Source organism: Pungitius pungitius, chromosome 17 (assembly GCF_949316345.1).
Source record: "Pungitius pungitius chromosome 17, fPunPun2.1, whole genome shotgun sequence".
Lineage (NCBI taxonomy): Eukaryota > Metazoa > Chordata > Actinopteri > Perciformes > Gasterosteidae > Pungitius > Pungitius pungitius.
In genome coordinates, this window is record NC_084916.1 from 5,897,334 (window position 1) to 5,918,255 (window position 20,922).

At 46.2% G+C, this 20,922-nt stretch overlaps 1 protein-coding gene across 7 annotated transcripts in view; it reads right to left on the bottom strand.

Moving 5' to 3' along the window:
* gatad2b (GATA zinc finger domain containing 2B) overlaps positions 1 to 20,922 on the bottom strand; it is a 33,736-nt gene that overhangs the window by 5,622 nt on the left and 7,192 nt on the right. For 4 of the 7 annotated variants that reach the window (XM_037473399.2, XM_037473398.2, XM_037473397.2 and 1 more), the window contains 8 exons: positions 10,451 to 10,831; positions 6,181 to 6,310; positions 5,890 to 6,021; positions 4,667 to 4,795; positions 2,676 to 2,846; positions 1,737 to 2,103; positions 1,446 to 1,648; positions 1,203 to 1,313 (listed from right to left, as the gene is read on the bottom strand). In XM_037473399.2, coding sequence (XP_037329296.1) covers positions 1,203 to 1,313; positions 1,446 to 1,648; positions 1,737 to 2,103; positions 2,676 to 2,846; positions 4,667 to 4,795; positions 5,890 to 6,021; positions 6,181 to 6,310; positions 10,451 to 10,830 — 1,623 coding nt within the window. In that variant the 5' untranslated portion in view covers position 10,831. Of the gene's footprint in view, positions 1 to 1,202; positions 1,314 to 1,445; positions 1,649 to 1,736; positions 2,104 to 2,675; positions 2,847 to 4,666; positions 4,796 to 5,889; positions 6,022 to 6,180; positions 6,311 to 10,450; positions 10,832 to 13,283; positions 13,623 to 16,077; positions 16,215 to 20,922 lie in introns of those variants that run through there. The other 3 variants (XM_037473401.2, XM_037473396.2, XM_037473395.2) reach the window with 3 other exon arrangements.

The window sequence follows — 20,922 nt, forward strand, 5'->3', positions numbered from 1 at the left end:
GAGAGGTTCAAGAAGCAACTCAATGGCTCAGCTCAGTAGTAGCTCTACTTAACCCCTCCTCTCGACCAAATATGTCAAACAAATGATAAAAAGGGTAGTAATAACCAGTGTTGGGAAAGTTAACTTTCTACATGAACTAGTTCAAAGTTCAGTTCACAAATTTTAAAATGAACTAGTTCAGTTCATAGTTTAAACTTTAAAATATTTGAACTAAGTTCACAGCTCCAAAAAATGAACTAGTTGAGTTCTTTTTTTCCCCATATGTTGCTGCAAGCTATTCTTTTTAAAAATTATTGCCACAGCCCAGAACCACAGACAGCAATTATTTTATCAGTTTTAGCACTGAAGCTATGCATCAGATTTAATCTTCATATCCAATTTTGAATCCTTATCCAACCAGGGTTTACATTAGCATTGAGGGGACAGCATTTCCCCATTGTTGCTTTAATGTTGCTGTCCATTCACTCCACACTAGCAGCAGCTGCAGCATTCACCCCTACAGTACATTCTCAAACACATGCTGCTTGAATGGACTTTTTTAAAGAAGGAATTATTAAAAGAAAAACAGGACAGTAATCATTAAGGTGCAAATGTTTGCAAAGAAAGGTCAGATTCCTCCCATCCTCACCGACATTGTCAGTAACTTTATAAAACTCTTTTAAATTATTATACGCCGCCTCTTTGCTACACGCAGCTGTCGCCTCCATGCATTTCTTTTTTTTTGATGAAGCAAGCGGCGGTGCGACACTGGAGGCTGGTCTTGCCAGATTGGGTGTTTTTTCCGCTACTTATTAAGGCGCGTTTACGGTGTGTTTTCTATAGAAATCTGGCACCCTATTGGAACAACGTTAACCTGAAAGAACGTGCCGTTCATAGACACCAGAATGAACGAGTTCACAGAAACGTTCATCGGGCATTAATACAGTACGTTCAGTTCACGTTCGCCCAAAATATGAACGAGTTCATGAAGCGTTGAAACACTGGTAATAACTAACTACTATTCTTACAAATTATTTTCTGTAGAGATAAAGGGGAACCCCTGTGAGTGTTGCGATGCGTAAAATCAGTTTATGTTACTGGTGAAGAAATCAAAACAACACACAAAAAAGGCCTATTAGCAGGGAGCAATGTTTATCAAACCTTCATGAATCATGTGAAAGCTACGGGCAGATAAACGTAATGACACACAGAGGGAGGTGTACCTGGCGGAGAGCATGATGCCGGATCATGGAGTCGGTCTTGGAGGCGTTGGGGCCTGTAGGGGCTGAGCTGGGGGAGAGGGCTGCCTGCTGCTGCAGCCTCTGTTCAATCTCCTGACAGGGGGGTATAGTGAGGAAAGCACAGGGATTACACACAGGATGCTGGCTTTCTTCATTCATCCGTCCAACCATCGGTGTACAATGCCTAGTGCACTGGGATGTGACATGAGTGTTTGTGGTGCTGACCTGCTCCTGCTGAAGGGCCTTCACAAAGGCGTTCTTCAGCCGGTTGGTGTGCTCCGCCTTCAGAGCCTTCTTCTGATTGGAGGTCATGCACTGTTCGCAAAGGATCCGCCCACTCTTCTCTTGCTTCCAGTGGGGGGTGAAGTCAGTCCTGCATTGAGCGCAGAAGAAGGGCTCCATGCGTCCCAGCGTCCCTCTGAGTTTACCTACACAGGGGGGGGTCGCTGCTTACTTCAAGGCCTCACAGGCTTAAGACTCTTAGGGAAAAATGTGGAAAGGATGTCGCCCGCTTACCCTGACTGTCGAGCACACTCTGCACCACCTCCTCCAGGCCCACCATGTAGATGAACTCGCTGTTGGCGGCGGAGGGCAGGAAGTGGAGCAGTGGGGCCGGGGGTTTAGGCGGAGGGATCTCCAGCAGGGTTTTCTCCAGCTGCTTCCTCAGGGCCAGCTTGGCCGCCGCCTGGCTGCTGGCCTGGTCGGCCATCGAGCTCACCCCCCCGCCGGCCGAGTTGGACATGGTGGACGGGCTGACGGCCGAGGCTCCACCCAGGCCGCCAACGGCTCCGCCTGCAGCAGCCGCCGCCTGCATGTGGGCCAGGTTCATGTACATGGCGCTGGAGCCCGAGCGCTGGGACGCTGCCACCTGCTGGCTGGCCTGCTGGGAGATACACATTCTCTGTTTAGAAGGGTAAAAGTCACATTTTTAAAAGTGTTCAATACGGCAGACACCAAGCACAACCTGCCTTACCATGGGGAAGAGAGGGGAGGGGCTGCTGGTAACCTGTGCTACTGTGTGGGTTCAGTTCTATACACGAGTTCTCCTAAAGGACGACGCTTGATCGGTCCCCCTCTGTAGAGCTGGGGACGTTTACCAGATGAAGTTATCCAGAGGACGTGTGAAAACGTAGCGGCCGGTTAACAGTTTGTCACTTAGGTTGACTGCATGTTGGACTGGCCCTGAATGGCTTCAGGTATCTTAAGAGATGTAATTATTTGACATAGTAAAGACCATAGAAACATCTAATGGGAAACGTGTGGTCCAGATGTCCATGGGATGGTCCGAGGTCATCTAACCGCGGTACAGAGCAGGACGTCCTTTGTATCACTACGCTGACTCCTTATGGCAGCTCTGCTGACGTACTCACTGTTGCTTGTTTTTGGGTTGAAACATTAAATTCAAATAACAAAGCAAGGATCGTGTGCGAGGGGAGACCCAGACGGGAGCTTCACCTGCTGGTAGCTGACAGGGTTGCCCATGCTGCTGGAGCCAGAGCGGGACATCCCGGGCTTAGAGGAGAGCCTTTGCCCCTGCAGCTGGGAGGGGTTCGGGGCAATCACTCGCTGTGACATCAGCATAGGGGGCAGACTGGCGTTGGCTGCGGACCTGATGACCGTGTGACCCTGCAGAAAGGAAGAAACAAAGAGGGACAGGCTCAATGTCCACTCAGCTGAACAAGAGGTGCTTCAACAGGCTGCTCGTATTGTATCCTGTTATTATAATGCATGTGTTATAAGCTAAACATCTATGATGAAATGATACAGAACCCAAGCCTATGCCTGTCCGTGGCAACATCATGGTTCTTCTCTGGAGAATTAGGACACGAAAATGATGGAATTGTGGTTAGTAGGTCGGGTTTGTAAAATTGGTTTTGACCAGGACTCCTAACCTAAACACACCTAAACACACCCGGGGTCCAGTTCACTACTCACACAGCACAACTGTTCCACATTTAAGGTCAATGCTGATCTGTATGATGCAAATCAATTCATCATGACGTAGGAATAACAATATAACAATTTAAATCATTACTGCAATAATGCATCATTTGTATATTTGAACATTTGTGAAAAAGAATTACTGCTGACATTTATTAGTTTTACACTATTCACCTGGTCTGTTATTTATGAGGCACTTATGTTGGCATATGTAACCACATGACAGACAGTTATTCACTGAATGGGCAGCAGAGGGCAGCAGCACTGAGTAAAATAACATCAAACCAGGCAAGATATCAGCATCCATTCAAAATAACCAGAACCCACAAATCTGCTGTATATTTAGTACCATCTCATCATGTAATGGAGGAACGGTGCCACGTCATGCAAGAACAAAGGCTGCCAGCAGGAGGCCATCTCACAGTCAGAGCGAGACCTTCCACCATTCAGTGTGGAGACTAAGGGCAGCGCTACTGCCAGACAGCACCAATGTATTCATTACACGTACACACGCACACGCGTCTGAGAAATGCTCCCTCTGCCAGTCTGCACCCCTAGGGCAGTGATTCTTAAACTGTGGGACCACCATCACAGGGCAGTGGTATTACAGGTGGGGGCCCTAGGGGAAATTCAGAATATTTTTTTTTCAAGAACTATATTGAGAACTTATTAGGAAATTACCCAGAGTGCTGTTGCCTCTGAATAGAGGTTAGCCACAAAGGCTAGTTAGCTAGCTAAAGACGATTTTCTCTGTCTGATGGAACTACTTGTTAGGCGTTTGGTCCTGTTTGACCAAAGCAGCACAATGTTAGTTAGCGCTGTGCTAGCCATGTATTGTTGGCAATGCGGGCCAGATTCTGAAGCTGCTCCCCACTCTAGCCTGCCACATACACACCCATGGAATTCTCACAAACGGTGTGAAAAACATAATCAGTGATATTGTAAAGAGTGTCCAAAACCTGCAATTTAAAAGAATGGTGGCTGAAAAGTCTGAAAAGATTGAGGATTTTATGAATATTCATATATTGAGAGCACATCCCCATTCAGCCCTCACTGAACCAGTCAGAGGACAATTAGTGGAGGGATCCTTTAGATTTGAGGAGGGTGTAGCTGACAACACGCTTCCAGGGGAGTAAAGGTGGAGCACCGGTTCTCCAGAAGCTCTCTCTCCCTCCCTCTCAGCACAGCCGGAGACTCACATCACGCAGAGAGGGAGACATGTTCCTCCAGGAGATTCTGAGAGCTCTGGTTGTCTCACAAGGAACGAAGAAGCAGAACATACCTCTGCACCAAAGTTCAGTGTTCTAGTGTTAGTGGAGCAGCAGGTAACCTCACTGATGACCAGTGAAACAGAATGATCCACTTCTTGTGTTGCTGCTTAAGAAACAATATTTAAGTATGATGAATCATTTCTTCCTCACAAAACCACCGAGTGCAACATCATTGTTATTGAGGTGATCCAATCCCTGGAGGTGGAGAGGTGTGATGAAGAAGAACACACTAACCTGTGCATTGCGGAGGTTCTGGGCCTCAGGGTTGTGCAGGCCCGGTCTCACAGGCAGCTTCCCCAGGCCAGGAGAGCTGTGGCTGGGAGTAGGCTGCACAGAGGAGGCAGCGTTCTGAACCACTGGGACCTGCAGCAGACATCAACATGTGTGTTTGTACAGAACCATTTACATCTCATCTAAAAGGAGCACGCCGCAGACTTCACTTATCTGTCCTACTTAGGCCTCATCCTTTGGTCACCATAGCAACAAGCATAGCATAGACCGCACCACGTTTTGGATATCTTAAAGACGGTTGGGAGGATGAAGTCAGAACGAATCACTTCATATTCTGGAAACTGATCAGCTATTTCTCCCTTAGTTTCCGAATTAAAATTAAAATGTGTGGACTACATGTACTTGTTATTTCCTATTATGCAATATCTTGTGAATATCTGTGGTGAAAATGCATTCAACTTATTTTCTAGGTATCAGAGTTTGGTGTACGGTGTGAAAAGGGCCTGCTGTAGTCCCACTGATGTTCTGTGTGTGTCTGGGTGCAGCAGCACACGTTGTACTTGTACACACTGGTACTCTCATCTTCTACAGCCCAAGGCACAGGGCATCTTAAAAGGTAAGAACAGCAGGAAATTAAGGAAAAGGATTCTTCTCAATAGATGTGACCAGGTATTCAGATGCTGTAGTATAACTTTGGGGTTTAGGTGTACACAAACCTGTTATTGACTTTGTTTGGGTTACATGTCCCCCGTTGCATGCTGGTATGCCACAGTATGAGAGCTCAGTCAACACAGCATGCAATGGAAAGTAGAGAACTTCAGCGGCACACACAAAGGTGGGGAATTGTCCCTTTGTTGCCATTTCACGCAATAAAAGCCCACATTTCAATGAGTTAAAAGGTTGACTCAAGTATTAACATCAAAATCTACTTCCAAGTACCACATTTCTAAACATGGTACAAGTTTCATAAATCCAGAATAGGTTCGGTTGAGAAGCATAATCTATAATGATAAATAAAAGGTTTTTATTTTAAATGCAAAATAACAAAAATGCAGTCATAGTAATGAAACTGCATCATTTATATTCATTAGTTATATTCTGTAACTAATAATAATAATAATAATATAATAATAGAGTAGCTGTACAGTAGGGTTCCCATGTGAATGTAACAGAGTAGAAGTACTTGATGAACTTCCTCCAGCGGTGGAACCAGCAGCAGAACCCACCTTCTGCACCACGTTCTCCTTCTGCATCTGGCTCTGTCGGAGCTTCTTAAGCAGAACGAGGCGAGCCTCCTCCAGACGCAGCTCCTCCCTCAGAGCTTTGATCATCTGCTGCCTCTCTTCTCCCGTCTTCCCCTGGAAAACACACACACGCAAGCAATCACACACTTGTCTGTCTCACAATGATGCATTGCTGACTTCTGCTGTATTCAATAGTCTTGATTTGTCCCCATTGAGGATGACAGATGTGATGTGACTTCCTGTACAGGAGGATAGCTGCACCTGAAGTCTCACCTTGAACAGGTCCAGGTTGGCGTGGTGCAGGCGCTCCTCAGGGCGGGGTGTCGTTCTGGGACTGGACGCCTCGTTGTCCGACAGAATGATGACGTCTGGAGACGGAGTTCGTCTGTCATGGTCCGCTTCACTGCAGCGGGGAAGAGGAGAAGTTCAGAAGCTGTCAGTAGAGCTGACTTGGTGCTCACCTCTTTGGAGTCGGATTAGAGGAGTACTTAAAGAGCTGCTAGCTGGGATGTCGCTTTATATACTGTCAAGCGCTCTTCATATTTCCATTTAATCCCACTGGTCCCTTCAAACTGATGCCGCCCGGGGGGGCAAAGGCCTCACCAGCGCATATCGTTTCTGTGCTGGCTGCAGTAAGAACATCAGCGTCTGCTCTTTGTTACACCGTTGTTCAAAGCGAAGTGTGAGTGCACACAGCTTAAAAAATAGGCCTCAGATCTGCATGAATGATGCAAAATGCACCAGATACCTGGAGCAGCCATCAAAGCATTTCACTTTGTAGAAACATTGTATAGCTTCAAGGAAGAGCTGCAGTATTCAGCACGCAGGTAAGTGTCCTCTGAGGCTCATGCAGACTGGATGGGGGAGGGGGTCCGTGTATGGCCACCGCCAGGTCACGTCCGGGACCAGGTTCTGGGTTTAGTCGCCTCTACATAAAGTAGCCCAGCCCGTGTGGAACCGGGGGACCTTACATACACATGTGTGAGGCTTTCTAGATCTTTTCATGAATTTTTCATGAGGATTAAACGTTCTGGATTAAACGTGAACATATTTCTTCCTCTAAAGTGGCCCACAACAGAAATAGTTTGAGAAGCACTGGGGGGCACCTAGGGGAGACCCTGCTTTGGGCAGCAGGTGACCAGCGCCGGTGCTCCGCACACGCACATCACGCGCTGCGCGTAAGGCACCAAGTGCCTGTGGGGGCATCAAAAAATCTGGGATGTGAAAAATCATCACAGTAGGCTACTAGTATAAATAACAAATAAAATATGTCTAAAGCATATTAATATGCACAAGCAATACAAAAGTAATAGGCCTAGACCGAAATTGGTCGAGAAAAAGGGGAATCTCCTGTGCGGCCCCCCCTCCCCCACCTCCCAGTGGTTTGTTCGATTATGCCTCAAATCTCAAATGTGGCAGACAGCTTTGAAATGGCTTCGAAAAGGCATCAAGAGTCAGGGGCGGAAAAAAGAAAAAATAAGAGACAGCAGGATGATGCTCACGCGTCACTCTCAGGTAAGACAATGTTTTAAATCAGGGGTCCCCAAACCTTTTCTTGTGAGGACCGTTGCTAGCGCTCAACGGGCGGCCGGTTGGCCACATATAATGATAATGCTCATAATGTCCGCACGGATCGCCGGTGGGCCGTATTCGGTACTAGTCCGCGGGCCGCCCCTAAGTTTCTGTCACCGTTACCGTTTTTGTTATCATTGATGTTACTGTTATTGTTCTGTACTAGCAATCATTCCTTAGGTTGCTAGCTAGCTAGCAATGGTATTTCTGATTATGCTTAAATTGGGCCTGCTATTTCTTTTAGTCATCAGAGATATAGTCAGGTAACGTTAGCCTATTAGCCTAGTTTGCTTTGCACTTCAGGACGCTTTTTTTGCGTTTGTTATCAATTATGTTCAAACAATCTTATTGTGTAGTGAAAAAGTAGCCTGGCTACAAGTGACACTTTCACAACGTAATGAAATGATGAGTGGGAAACGGCTCTTGGTAAGGTTAACTTTGGAAAAACCCTTCGACTGAACGTGATGTGATTTTGCCAAATTAGACAGCTTTAGATAAGTTCAGTTGTACACAAGACTAGGGTTGGGTATCGAGAATCGATTGGAATCGGGACTAGCTTTGCGATTTACCCGGTATCGTTCAAAAGTTTAAAATTCGATTTCTAGTTTCGATTCTCAGTCCGCCGGCGCCGACCGGAAATAGAAACCGCTGAACACCAACGAAGAAGCGTCCACCGGAAGTGTTGGCGTAACAGCGCGATCAAACATGTATAGCGTGCGTCGGCGGTCCAAAGTGTGGTTACACTTCTCGAAACAAACCGAAAACTCCCGGTTGTTGTGAATTTGTGACGCATCAGATCAGTGCGCGCGCGGGTGCCGGGTGGCCAGAGCGGAGCTGTCCTATCTGTTAAAATGAGCAGTGAGGCTGGCACTGCAAAGAAAAAAAAAAACATTGTGCTAGCACTCCCCGCGTCGACCGCCAGCAGCCCCCCGTCAGCGAAAGTGTCCCTGATTTGAGGTTGGGAGAGTTGCTCTTCGTATTGCACCGACTCTCCCTGTCACAGTTGCCTCTGCTGAGCGAAGCTTTTCAAAGCTCAAACTAATCAAAACGTACCTGCGCTCATCAATGGGGCAGGAACGTTTAATTGGTCTGGCTGTCATCAGCATCAATGGGGGCGTGGCTCAGAAACTGTCATATGATGACCTGATAGTTGATTTTGTTGCTAGGAAATGCAGGCGTGTGCCTCTGTAGGGCCTTTGACAACTGATTAGGGTTGGGTATCGAGAATCGAGAATCGATTGGAATCGGAACTAGCTTTGCGATTTACCCGGTATCGTTCAAAAGTTTAAAATTCGATTCCTAGTTTCGATTCTCAGTCCGCCGGCGCCGACCGGAAATAGAAACCGCTGAACACCAACGAAGAAGCGTCCACCGGCGTGTTGGCGTAACAGCGCGATCGGACATGTGTAGCATGCGTCGGCGTTCCAAAGTGTGGTTACACTTCTCGAAACAAACCGAAAACTCGGCAAAAAACTCCCGGTTGTTGTGAATTTGTGACGCATCAGACCAGTGCGCGCGCGCGGGTGCCGGGTGGCCCGAGCGGAGCGGTCCTATATGTTAAAGTGAGCAGTGAGGCTGGCGCTGCCAAGAAAAAAAAAGATTGTGCTACCACTCCCCGCGTCGACCGCCAGCAGCCCCCCCCCGTCAGCGAAAGTGTCCCTGACTTGGGGTTGGGAGAGTTGCGCGCCCCCCCCCCGTGTGCCCCGTGTTTGACGCGCTGCCTCTTCCTCTGATTCCAAGGGTTCGTCCATCAGTGGGAGCAAGGTAACGTTTAAGTACCTGCAGTATCATACACTCACGTGTAAATGTGTTTTTGTGAGGTTTCAAAAATAAAGCTCTCTGGAGGAAAGTGTACCCCTGTTAAAATATATTCATAATTTATAATGTTTATACAATATTCAAGTTCATAGTTTGATATTTATATTGTAGTTGAAAACAGCCCTGTTAGAAATTCATAGTAAAGTTAATAAAAAGTTCATAGAATTAACATTGGAGAAGGTCAGACTATTTCCTTCAGAAAGACCCTTGGTTAGCTAGCTCATTTAAAATATCTTAAACTTAAACTTTTTTGACCCTGCCTCTTAAAAGAATCGGAACCGAGAATCGCTGGGAACCGGAATCGAAACAAGGAATCGAAATCGGAATCGGAATCGTTCAAATTCAAACGATACCCAACCCTACAACTGATGGTAGTGAAAATGTTTGTAATATAGTTCTATCGGATAGCAGAATGGTCTCTTTTATAGAGATGGTAAAGTAAATTGTAAATTGTACTTGTGTATGGTTATTTGCACTTTAAAATTTGCACTTTATTATTATTTTTTGTACTTATGTATATTATTTACTTACACGGCTAGATACTTGAATACTTTCTGCGTTTACAATGTTCTGTTCCAAATCAGTGTTTTTAGTAATTGTAGTGTTATTTGGTATTCATAATTTTATCTTTTAAATAATTTATTTCTTTTCATGTTTGTTTATGTAAATTATTTATGTTTAGAAGTTATCTGGGGAATAAAGAGAACCTAACTAAGAATTGTTGTTGTTGTTATTCCTTTGGTGGTGCTGGTGGTTGGTTGGTTGGTTGGTTGGTTGGTTGGGGGGGGGCACCACCAAGCATTTGTGCTTAGGGCACCCAAATGGCTAGCGCCGGCCCTGCAGGTGACTGATAGCTGGTTGTAGTTTTTGTTTTACAACTTGAACTCTTTCACAGTGCGATTGGGAAATTTTTGGGCTCTAACAATGTTGTGTTAAGCTTATGGTTTTTTTACTGTCATGATAACTTTTCATCTTTCCTAAGGTCTTTGTGCTTTCCCTCCCCAGTGGTCCTGCCGTACACCTGGCTTACTACTTTGAATTTAATGTATTGTACATCTTTAACATCTCTACAAAATAATATATAATAATGAACACACACACACATATAGATTGGATTATCAGAGCTTCTAATGTGTAAATGCTTTGTTCTCACCATCTTCTCCCAGCACTCATATCCACAGGCTCATCCAGCATGTTTTCCTTCCCGTTCTTACTGGGTCCAACGTGGCTAGCGTGGCCTCCCAGCCTGAGACCCCCATTCAGCTTCTCCTCGTATGCGGCACCCATTAGGCTTTGGTGGTGGAGGGTGCTGGCTCCGGGGCCCTTCCCTTCTCCCATGGGCCCCGCCACCTCCAGGGCTGCCAGGTCTGCCAGGTCCTTGCGTTTCAGTAAAGCCAGCATCTTGAGGCGCTCCATGGCCTCATGGCCTTCCATCTTGAGGCGCTTGGCCAGCGCTTCCTCTCGCTCACTGGGCGACTCCAGGCCTCGCTTCAGCAGGTTGAGCCTCAGCGCCTCCTCAGACATGCGCTCCATCCTGGGTAGAGGACATCATACAAGGGCATATTAGTCTGTGTGCTCAACATGGGTCAATGTCAAAAGTGTAAGAAAAAACTGATGTACTTGTAGCTGCTACATCCATTGATACGCGTTTCAAAGAAACATTGCCAAAGTTCACCCGGCTCTGGTCGTTGTCACCATCAGTGTGACTATCTAGACCAGGACGATGGCACGCCGATGTAGGTACCTGGAACCCACACCTTCCATTTCCACTGTCGCAGCATTTCTAGCGTCACACCAATTCCCTGCGTTGTGAATTATCTTGTGTGAAGCTACTCAGCCAATCAAAGACCTGTATGAAGATGAACTCACATGCCCTTCTCCAAAAAGAGCGCACCAAAAGCGGACCAGGGTTTCCCCTACCATTATAACAGCGGGGGGCCCCTCCCCTATGTGTGCTATCAATGTTATTATTTATACCATGCACAGCAGTTTCACACACTCACAGCAGCAGGGCAGAGAGCACAAGAGTGGCTACTAACCAACTACTACCCCCCCCCTCCCCGGTCCGCTGAACCGTTTTGGGGCAACACTATGGACACGAAAAACCACAAAAAGTGAAAATAATAATAAAATGATAAATATTTCTCAAAAGCTTTCAACCACAGAACCAGTCAAAAGTTTGGACAGATTTTCTCATTCAATGACAAAGTGTGTCCAAACGTTTGACTGGTGCTGCCTGGCATTCATTCTTCAATCTATTTATTTATATTTGACTCGAAACAGGAAAAGAGCATTTTTTTATTCAATTGCATTTTCCCCGCTTTAGGAAGTTGTACCTACGAATAATATCTATAGCACAAGTTAGACATTATTGTGATGTCTAACTTGTGACCTGTAATGAGAATATTGAACTATTCTGGTTTAATGAGAAAGGGTGCAGTGCTTTATCGACTGTTAATAAAAGAGTTCCTAACTGCTGAGAGTAGTCAGAGACTGAGAGCTGGAAACCAAGGAGATGAAAAGTACCAGAAAGCAGTACTCAGACTGCCAGCTTTATATCCATCATGGCTTGGAATATTACAGGGAATGACCAACTTACATCTGATCAAAGATCAGTAAAAGTGTCCCCTAGAAGCCCGCTTAAGGTCCAACGAGGACAGGGGGAAGCTTGCTCAGCATGGACTGTGGGGGACAGTCTGTGCTGGAGACATACATGGGTGGTGCACATGTGGACTGCTGTGGGACACACTAAGAATAACATTGACCATTTGTAAAGGAAAAACAAACTCAAATGATCTATAGATAAGAAAAAAGAGGTACATCACATTAAAATCAATTAAGTGAGTCAGCCTGAAGCAGAAACATGATTGTCCTGATTTGTTAGGTCAGGAACATTGTCCGTGGGTACCTCAAATCCCCAAGACCCCCCCCCACACACACACACACACGCATTGTGACAGCCAGGGATAATGACACTGCCAGACGGACAGGGAGCATTGAGGATTTTCACTCCCCATGGTGACCCCATGACCTGAGGATGAAAACAACATGAGCAGCCGATGGTGGGCTCATTCACATGGAAGTGGGCTGAACCAAGAATAGTCCAGATCACTGTGTTCGGTGGGGACAAGTCTGCTGGTGAAATGTGTGCGTGTGAGGACGACAACAAGCCGAGTGAGCAAGAACCTGAACCATGTGACAGAGCACTGACCACAGGCTGGAGGAGCTGACCGAGGCGATCACTGAACACGAGAGCATGGAGGTGTGCACTCCTGATGGACGCTGCGGTTTTACGCTGGGTCCCTCACTGCTGTGCTGTCCCAAAGCCAGAGGCTTCTACAGGAAGCCCATTCAGCAGCGGTCAGTGCTCACAGGCAGTAGGTCTGAGCTTCTTATCGGGTCATTTCTCTCGTGTTGATTTTCCCGCCACTGGAAGCATTTCAAAATAAACAAATGCAGTTTCAAAGGGATTTTAAAGGTCCTTTTTATTGCTTCAAATCCCAGTCGGTTATTTTAAGGCAAGATATCACTGCCTGGTTCCTCCTGAGCTAAGGTCACTGACCTTTTTTGGGGGGGGTTGCGATATCATGTAGAAGATAGCATAGCTGGTCGTGGGATTAATCGCTGCAGGACATAGCAGACCAGTGGTGTGCACATAGTATGAACCAAGGCAATGTAGGCATCAGGGCCAAAGTGTCCTGTCACATGACCAAACACACTGATCCTTCCCTCAACACTTCGTACTACATCTGGAAATTATCCGTGACAATTTTAACGCTCTGGCCGGAGAATCGTCAGTGTTTTTATACTGCAAAACTTTCAACCCATTTTCAACAAATCCTCAACAATTAATACTAGTGACTGCAGAGAAATGTTTCTGCATCCAAGACAAAGAATGGGAACCAATGGCTGCATATAAAGCATGTAAAGTGTGTACATGCACTAACCCTCGCTAGTGTAGAGTGTGCAGCAGAGTTAAAACATACCTGTGTGTGAACGCTTCCCCTCCACTCCATATGGCAGCGGGACATCCTGTGTGGCCCAACAACATGCAAGAGGACGCTTCCCATTCCCAGCACCGAGCGTCACAGACTGTAACTCGAGCGGACATTTAACTGGGCCCTTACCACCTGATCAGCGTCCCATGAGCAGATTACTGCAGCTGGTGGTGGTTCCATCAGGCCCCCCCCACTATTTGTGTGACGGTGCCGAGGGTCCTTAACGTCTGCGTTATCAAGCCCAACTCCACACACCAGGGAGCCCGTGTAACGAGTCCCAATGAGCAGCCCAGCCGCTGCTTCTCCTCTGACAAAGCAGGAGGAGCTCAGTAGTTGGGTTCTGTTTGCACAAGCGACCCTTTTACACCTTTAATGAGCCCGAGAACGGCGCTGATGAGCCAATCAGGGGCGGCCTTGTGGTGCGCGTCAGTAACTGGCACATCAGCCCGCCCTTTACATAATATAATGACTGCTTCAGTCAGCTGCTACACAGGCCGCCACCCCCGTCCCCTCCATTCCCTCCCACTACCTCCCTCTCAACCCACCCCCCTTGCTTTGGGCACTCTGCCAGGCCAGTGCAATAAAGGAAACGCAAAGAAATGGAGACATGGTGGAAAAGAAACAACAGGGTGGAGGTGGACAGAGGGAGCCATCACACTTCTCATTAACCCTTCGCCTTCCTTCTCCTCATGAAGGGAACCGGTGTAGGGCAGCGAGCCGCACGCATTCCAACAGATGCCAGCATTTTGTGAAACCAGCTGTATAGTGCCCCAAAGAAACCCCTCCCTACTCATCTACCCTCCCCCAATTCCGCAAACCCTGCGTCTCCCCTTCTCTCACTGTAAAAATAAACACATGCTTACTTTAAGGGGCCCCTTAAATGTAGCCAGAGTGGAGAGCTTCATTTGTTAATACTACACCAACCAATGGGGACTGGGTATGGAGCTAGTGTAGCATGTGTGTCTTTGTGTGTGTGCGTGTGTATGGGGGAGGGGGGGCGCAATAAAGGAGTGACACAGCCAAGCTAAACCGAGAGCACAGGGATGTTTTTTCTTCATCCTTGCACAAATCTTTGTGTGTGTGTGTGTGTGTGTGTGTGTGTGTGTGTGTATGTGTACAAGCAGGGATGGCAGCTCTCTCCTGATGTAATGCCAACTCTTAATACCCTCCTCCCATCCCCCATACCACGCACACACACACACGTCTTGTCGATCAGATGGCTGCTGCTAAAATGTCCTCCTTAGAATCAAACCAGCACCCTTTGTTACAATCCGGTTGTCCACAACAGAGCGGCCTTCTGTCCTCTCATGTCCTTTCCTCCCTCGTCTCTCCCTGCGTGGCTCAACACTGGGTTAACATCGTTATCCCAACATCTCCCTGCCAGCTGACTGGGAGTACTGGTGTAATGGCCGTTTTTTAACTGCACAGCAGAATCTGTGGCTCATTTCACGCACGATCTGCATCACGATTCATTTGGCTGATGCAACTCTACTCCGCCACAGTGTGCCTTCTGTCTCTGCACTACCTGTACCTTCTCCTCCTGGACTGCATTTACACAGTTTACACACGACTGGCGAAGCGTTGTGGTTAATTTTTGAACAGTTTATTCATTGGTGGACATCAGGCTTATCGTTGAATTGCAGGAGCCAGATGTGTCAGCTGAATTCGCATCTCTACCAAAAGACAAAACCAGAGGGAAAAGAGTGCAATTACTGATTCGGTGCCGCGAATCACCCACCGCCTCAACGTGTGCCATTAATCCCACCATCAAAATGGTGGTTATGGGTGCAAAATGGCTGCCGTGGCATAAAGCTGGCAGGACCCTGAACCCGGATCAATACCAAGTAAAGCTACACAGGCCACTAATCACTCATCAGACCGTTTGGTATTTAAATCACCATGGTTTTCCAATTCCACTAACTATTGATTTTCTCTTCCTTGGGAAGCTTTGGGATGCTGAATTTTAAGAACACACACAATCAAGGTTTTTGGTGTGTGGGGGATTTGATTCCAAGCCAGGGGTATAAGGTATACTGGCGAGGTAATAAAATATAATTCAGCAACTCCAGCTGGAATAATAGAATCATGCATTTTAAAGAAGCTCAACATTGTAGGTATTTTACAACTGATCGCAGGGGACCAGATCGGGACTGAGGAGAGGAGTATTCACCGCTTGTAGACCGGTCAGTCAGCATCCTCTGCTTTAAGGTATGGGAGACTCTAAATGCAGTGTTTCCTCTACCATTATAAAGGGGGGGGGGTCTAGAAGTACAATTTTGTTCTAATAATTTTTCTCCTACGCACCAACAGTTGTGCAAATAGGTCCGTGGCGCTCGAACCAGCAGTCTGCAATAGATGTGGTGGTCTACAGCTGACTAGCATTCATATTACTGGGGAGTCAGAGACAACAAGAGATTCACACTCTCCTGCCTCTCAGATGACAGACTAACATGAGAAAAACACAAGGAAAAGTCCAGCATTTCACATTTTAAATTATATTTATATAATGGGGGCCGGCCGATGGGTCTCCACTCAGAAGCTAAGGCACCTTTACGAAATAGTAAGTACATGTTACCTGGTAACATATAGAAACAGCAGCCTAGCAGTCTGTTACCCAACGCTGCCACAAATATTCTGATCCTCTGGGGAGCAGCAGAACACATGTCGAGGTATTATACACATTCATTTGAAATGCTTTAAAAGGCAGAAGGTCTTCAGCCTACATGTGCGTGAAGAGTTTACAGCATGGTCAACCTTTGTTTCTTGTAAAAACTTGACTTACTTTTAGTTCTTCATATTTAATTTTGTTTGCACGTCTTGTGGTGTACTTGCAGGCGGGCCGAGCCGTCCCTGTGCATGCTGGTCTAAGAACAGCTGGGGAGTCCAGTGAGGCCCACGATGCCTGTTGGAGCACCAGAAGGAGTTGTTGTTGTTCCATGGCTGCTATTGGCTGTCCTGCAGTGTCCATGCACCGCTGGATGATCAGTCTCAAGTATTATTATGATCAGTATCTTAATGGAGGCTGCAATGATAATATTGATGTCATTGAATGAAACTGATCTCCGTTAGCATACAAAGGCACATTTTAAAAAGATGCAATACAAAATATTAAGCATGACATTTTGGTAAATATTTGTACAAAGTGGCAGAATGTGATGATTTGATCTACAACTGGCTGTATTGAATATGACAACATGTCTCTGTCCTGCGGTCATGGACTAGGGCCCCGTTAGCCGGATCATTTTCAGGATACCATGACATAGATCAGGCTTCTCGGTTCCCCGAAGAATGTTTGGCTAAATCACCATAGCAACACATCCAAAAACTTGGGCCTGCTCCGGTGCAGGTTTATTTGAGCAGCTGGATTGGTTCGCCGCTCCCCCGGAAAAAAGAGCAGCTCATTGATGAAGGAGCAAAATCACAAAGATCACAAAGACCTGTTATGACATCACGATAGCGTCCTGTACGAGCGCCATCGATGCTGAAGACTGGAATCACTTATTTACAAGAAGATTATCTCCAGGCGCAACATTACGTGATGAGCACCACACGCTGCAGCCAAGCATCCACTGTCTCACAGACGGTCTCACATACTGTAGATGTTTGTACTGACTTGCGATGCAAAGAACATCTGGAAAGCCACTGCATATCTTTGTAAAGTTCTGTTCATTTATTCGGCGCTTCATAAACTTCTGAATATTCCAATTGATCAAATGTCTGATTATGAGTAATAGATACTGATTCAGCCATTCACACACACATAATAAAAGTTATATATGGTCATCTACACACACACACACACACACACACACACACACACACACACACACACACACACACACACACACACACACACACACACACACACACACACACACACACACACACACACACACACAGTATACATATGTCCTCATAACTATTCATTCGTATCAATTAAAGTGATGATGCATTGAGCATGTCATTTGATGTTGTATAGCATAGTATCGCAAGTTTTATTCAGAGGGCTTCACAGCCTGTACCTCACTCTCACAGGAAAAACTCCCCCCAAAATGAAAAAGCATTCAATGGGGAGAATAAAGAGAAGAGAGAGAGGAGGATCCCTCCCGCCCGGGATGGAGAGACTGCAAAGGATGTCAAGTGTATAGAATGAACAATGTAAAAAATGTACAATACCTTCAGTTCATATGACAGAAATGATTCAAATATACAGATTATGGTCTTGAACTCCTCATATGCATTAATGATCATCTCCTGCTCGTCTTCCTTTATTTGCCGTTGTACCGTTAAAAAAGCCTGGTTTCGGTGATCAAGTATTCCGCCTTCTAACGTAGCCTGATGATTGACATCTGGTTCAAATTAACTAGACAATTCGAGCGCGGATCATCCTTTGAGGAACTGAGATGAAATCAATCATCTTATTAAATTGAGCTAGATAATGGGACATTTGATCGACTTCGAACAGGGCCCTGGCCTGGTGTATTTTGTCTCACCACGTCCTCTTCATAACATTCAGAAATACAGTTGGGTACCGAGAACCGGTACCAATACAGCACCGGTTCCTACACGACCGGTTCCTAACGAAACGCAGATTTCGGTGCTTGCTTTCTGTTCCGGAGCCGATTGAAAAACGTCTACACTTTGATAACAGCGTCCTCGCAGCAGCTAACATGGCCGTTCGCTTGTGTAGCTACAGCGGCTAGCTGACATCTACCTCCGGTTTCCCTCCGTTATTAAAGTGTGCAGTCCTTTCACAGCGCGGCTATTAAACCACGCAGACACGTGCGCATACAGAGGGGAGCACGCGCTCCCCAGCGGACACGGAGCGTGCGCGCCCCTCTGTCAACATTCACCAACCAATAGCACGCCAGGTGTAGTGTTAACCAATGAAATGACCTCTGGCTCATTGTGGATGGGCACACTATTAGTGGAATTCAATCCTAAACTTGGTTGAATCACTTCTGCTATCCAAGGATTTATTTAATTGTTTTACTCACGACTTTTTGGAATAACAGAACACACACACAGTGCATAAAGATGCCAATCATAAAGGGGCTTGTAGCAACAGACTTGTAATTGGCGTGGAGCAGCACTGAAGGTGGTGCGTGTGGGATGCAGATAAAAATGGTGGTGTTTTGTTGCATTGACTTCCAGCAGGGCCAGTGTGAAAATTACACAGGCCATCATGGAAGGAATCTCTCTCTCGCAAACACACACACACACACACACACACACACACACACACACACACACACACACACACACACACACACACACACACACACACACACACACACACACACACACACACACACACACACACACACCTTGTGTGCACCTTTCACTCAGACACAACGCCGCTCTTTATTAAACTAGACAACAGCTCATTGTAGGCGTTGCTATGACAACCAGTCGTCTATTTTTAAGCCATGCAACTAATCAATTCCTGCTCTGCTGTCGCCTGAGGGGTAGGGTTGTGCATGTTCGTGTGAGGGGGGTGTCGAGGGGAGGAGGGAGTACAGCTGGAGACAAAGAGCAGGGTAACAGCAAAGAGGATTCGTGTCATACCAACACACTCCAGCCAGCAGAGGTCTTCTTCCACAGCACTGCCTCACCGTTCCACGCCAACAGAAGTACTTCATTAGTCGGTTCACCGCTTGAGGTCTGAGTCCCGCTTCATCCAAGCCTTTCTATGACTAGATATCACTACTCTAACCAATGCTGTATGACAGACATTCATACTGTTGCCCCATTGCTATCATTATCTATGTGGGCTACTGTTTACTCATGTCTCCAGCAACAATCTCCGTCCACTACGCCGTCTGTCTGACACATAACGCTCAGGATAGATAGACACGTTGAAAACATGCTTGTTCTTCATTTACCACAGCAATATCACCAATGCGTCGCAAAAGGGCCAGGGATGGATGTTTGAACCTCTCACGGCGGCTTGTCAACATTTCTGATGGATTCATTTTTTCAGTGACAATGTAAACTAATCAGTAGTTGTGACTAGAGTAGTCCTATTGTGGAAACCACTCTCAAACAGAGGAGCATACCAGGACTAGGGAGTGCAGATTATGAAGTTGAAAGATTCGATCTGGAGATTATTCATTATTCCTTTCTACTCATGAGTCTGATAATCATACATGTGAACAATCACTGTGTGTTAAAACCAGCAGGAGAGCTTAGTAATGATGACATCCACGCTGTTGCAATGAAAGGGAAGGTCTGTACGGCGGTTCCACTGACCAAAATTGTATGCATCCCATTTTACCCGTAGCTTATTATTGTTATAATATTGTATCCTGGCCCAAATATCACTATAACATTGTATCTTGACTGCGAATTGTGATAAAACTGTATCCATACCAAAATAGTGTGATAATAACGTATCACAATATGAATTATTGAGCGTTTTGTGTGTTAACACACATTTGTCCTTATCATTTCCACTATTGTTTTATTGCCGACACATTTCACTAGATAGACGCATTTCCTTTTATATTTAAAACTTTTTTTTCAGGGGGTGCCCTCAACGCCCCCCCACAGAAACACTAAATCCTGTGGCCAACACGGATTTGTTACTGCCAGAAACCAGATGGATTTCTTGTTGCAGTGATACTCCTGCTGTAGATTAAAATTTGGTGTCTTTTAAAAACGAACAGACATCCTCACTACTTCATTTGTTTTTGCACAGCGAAAACACTCAGCCAGTCTAAGCCGGTTTGTAACCTCAGAGTATGAAATTATCTCTTAATATGTAGCCCTTAGTGGTCAAGACGTCACACAGTCTGTGTGTGTATGTGTGTGTGTGTGTGCGTGTGTGTGTGCGTGTGTGTGTGTGACACCCTAGTGTTTTCAGAGCAGAATGAGGAAAATCTTCATTCAAGGGCTGGCACTTTGACAAGTAAAGGCGGAGTGCAGAACTTCAGACCACAGGGTGGGGCAGACGCCGTTTCACCAGCCAAACGAGGGGAAAAGAAGGAAAGAAAAAAGCAGCGGGAACATGAGACTCTGAGTCAGAGCGGGGCACACCGAGGTAGCACAGACAACCCAAAATGGGGCCGAGTGTCAATACACAGCACAGACGATCAACTCGGCCTCCTCAGCAGAGTGACGCGAGCCGCACTAATCCCGCACAGTCCCTTCACTGTCATGTCACGCTGCATTCTGGGTATTTCAGGGACTAATGCGTTACATATGGAGCAGATGTTACATGTGGGTACAGATCTCTGGACGGCAGAGTTGTGACTGAGGAAAGAACAATGAAATAGGTAGTACAAACTGGGTTACGGGTACTTAAGCATTTTCATAATTGTACTTTTGCTTTCTAAAGACCCAAAAATGGCTAGATGATAATGGGCAAAACTCGAGGCTTCAAAAGCGTTGTCTACAAAGCCTCCACGTGTTTAATACATATCCCAGGCCTGCTGCTCGAGGCCTGTTGTCCTGCCACAGCCATGCCCCTTTGTGGCAGGACCAGGGCTTCACTCTTTTGTGCAAGCTGTGGTGGAATCTAACCTAGTTCACTACTCAAGCATTGTACTCAGGTACAATTTTGAGGACCAGTAACCTACTTTTGTATTTCCATGTCTTTTCCATAGGTTTAGTCCACTGGTTTTCA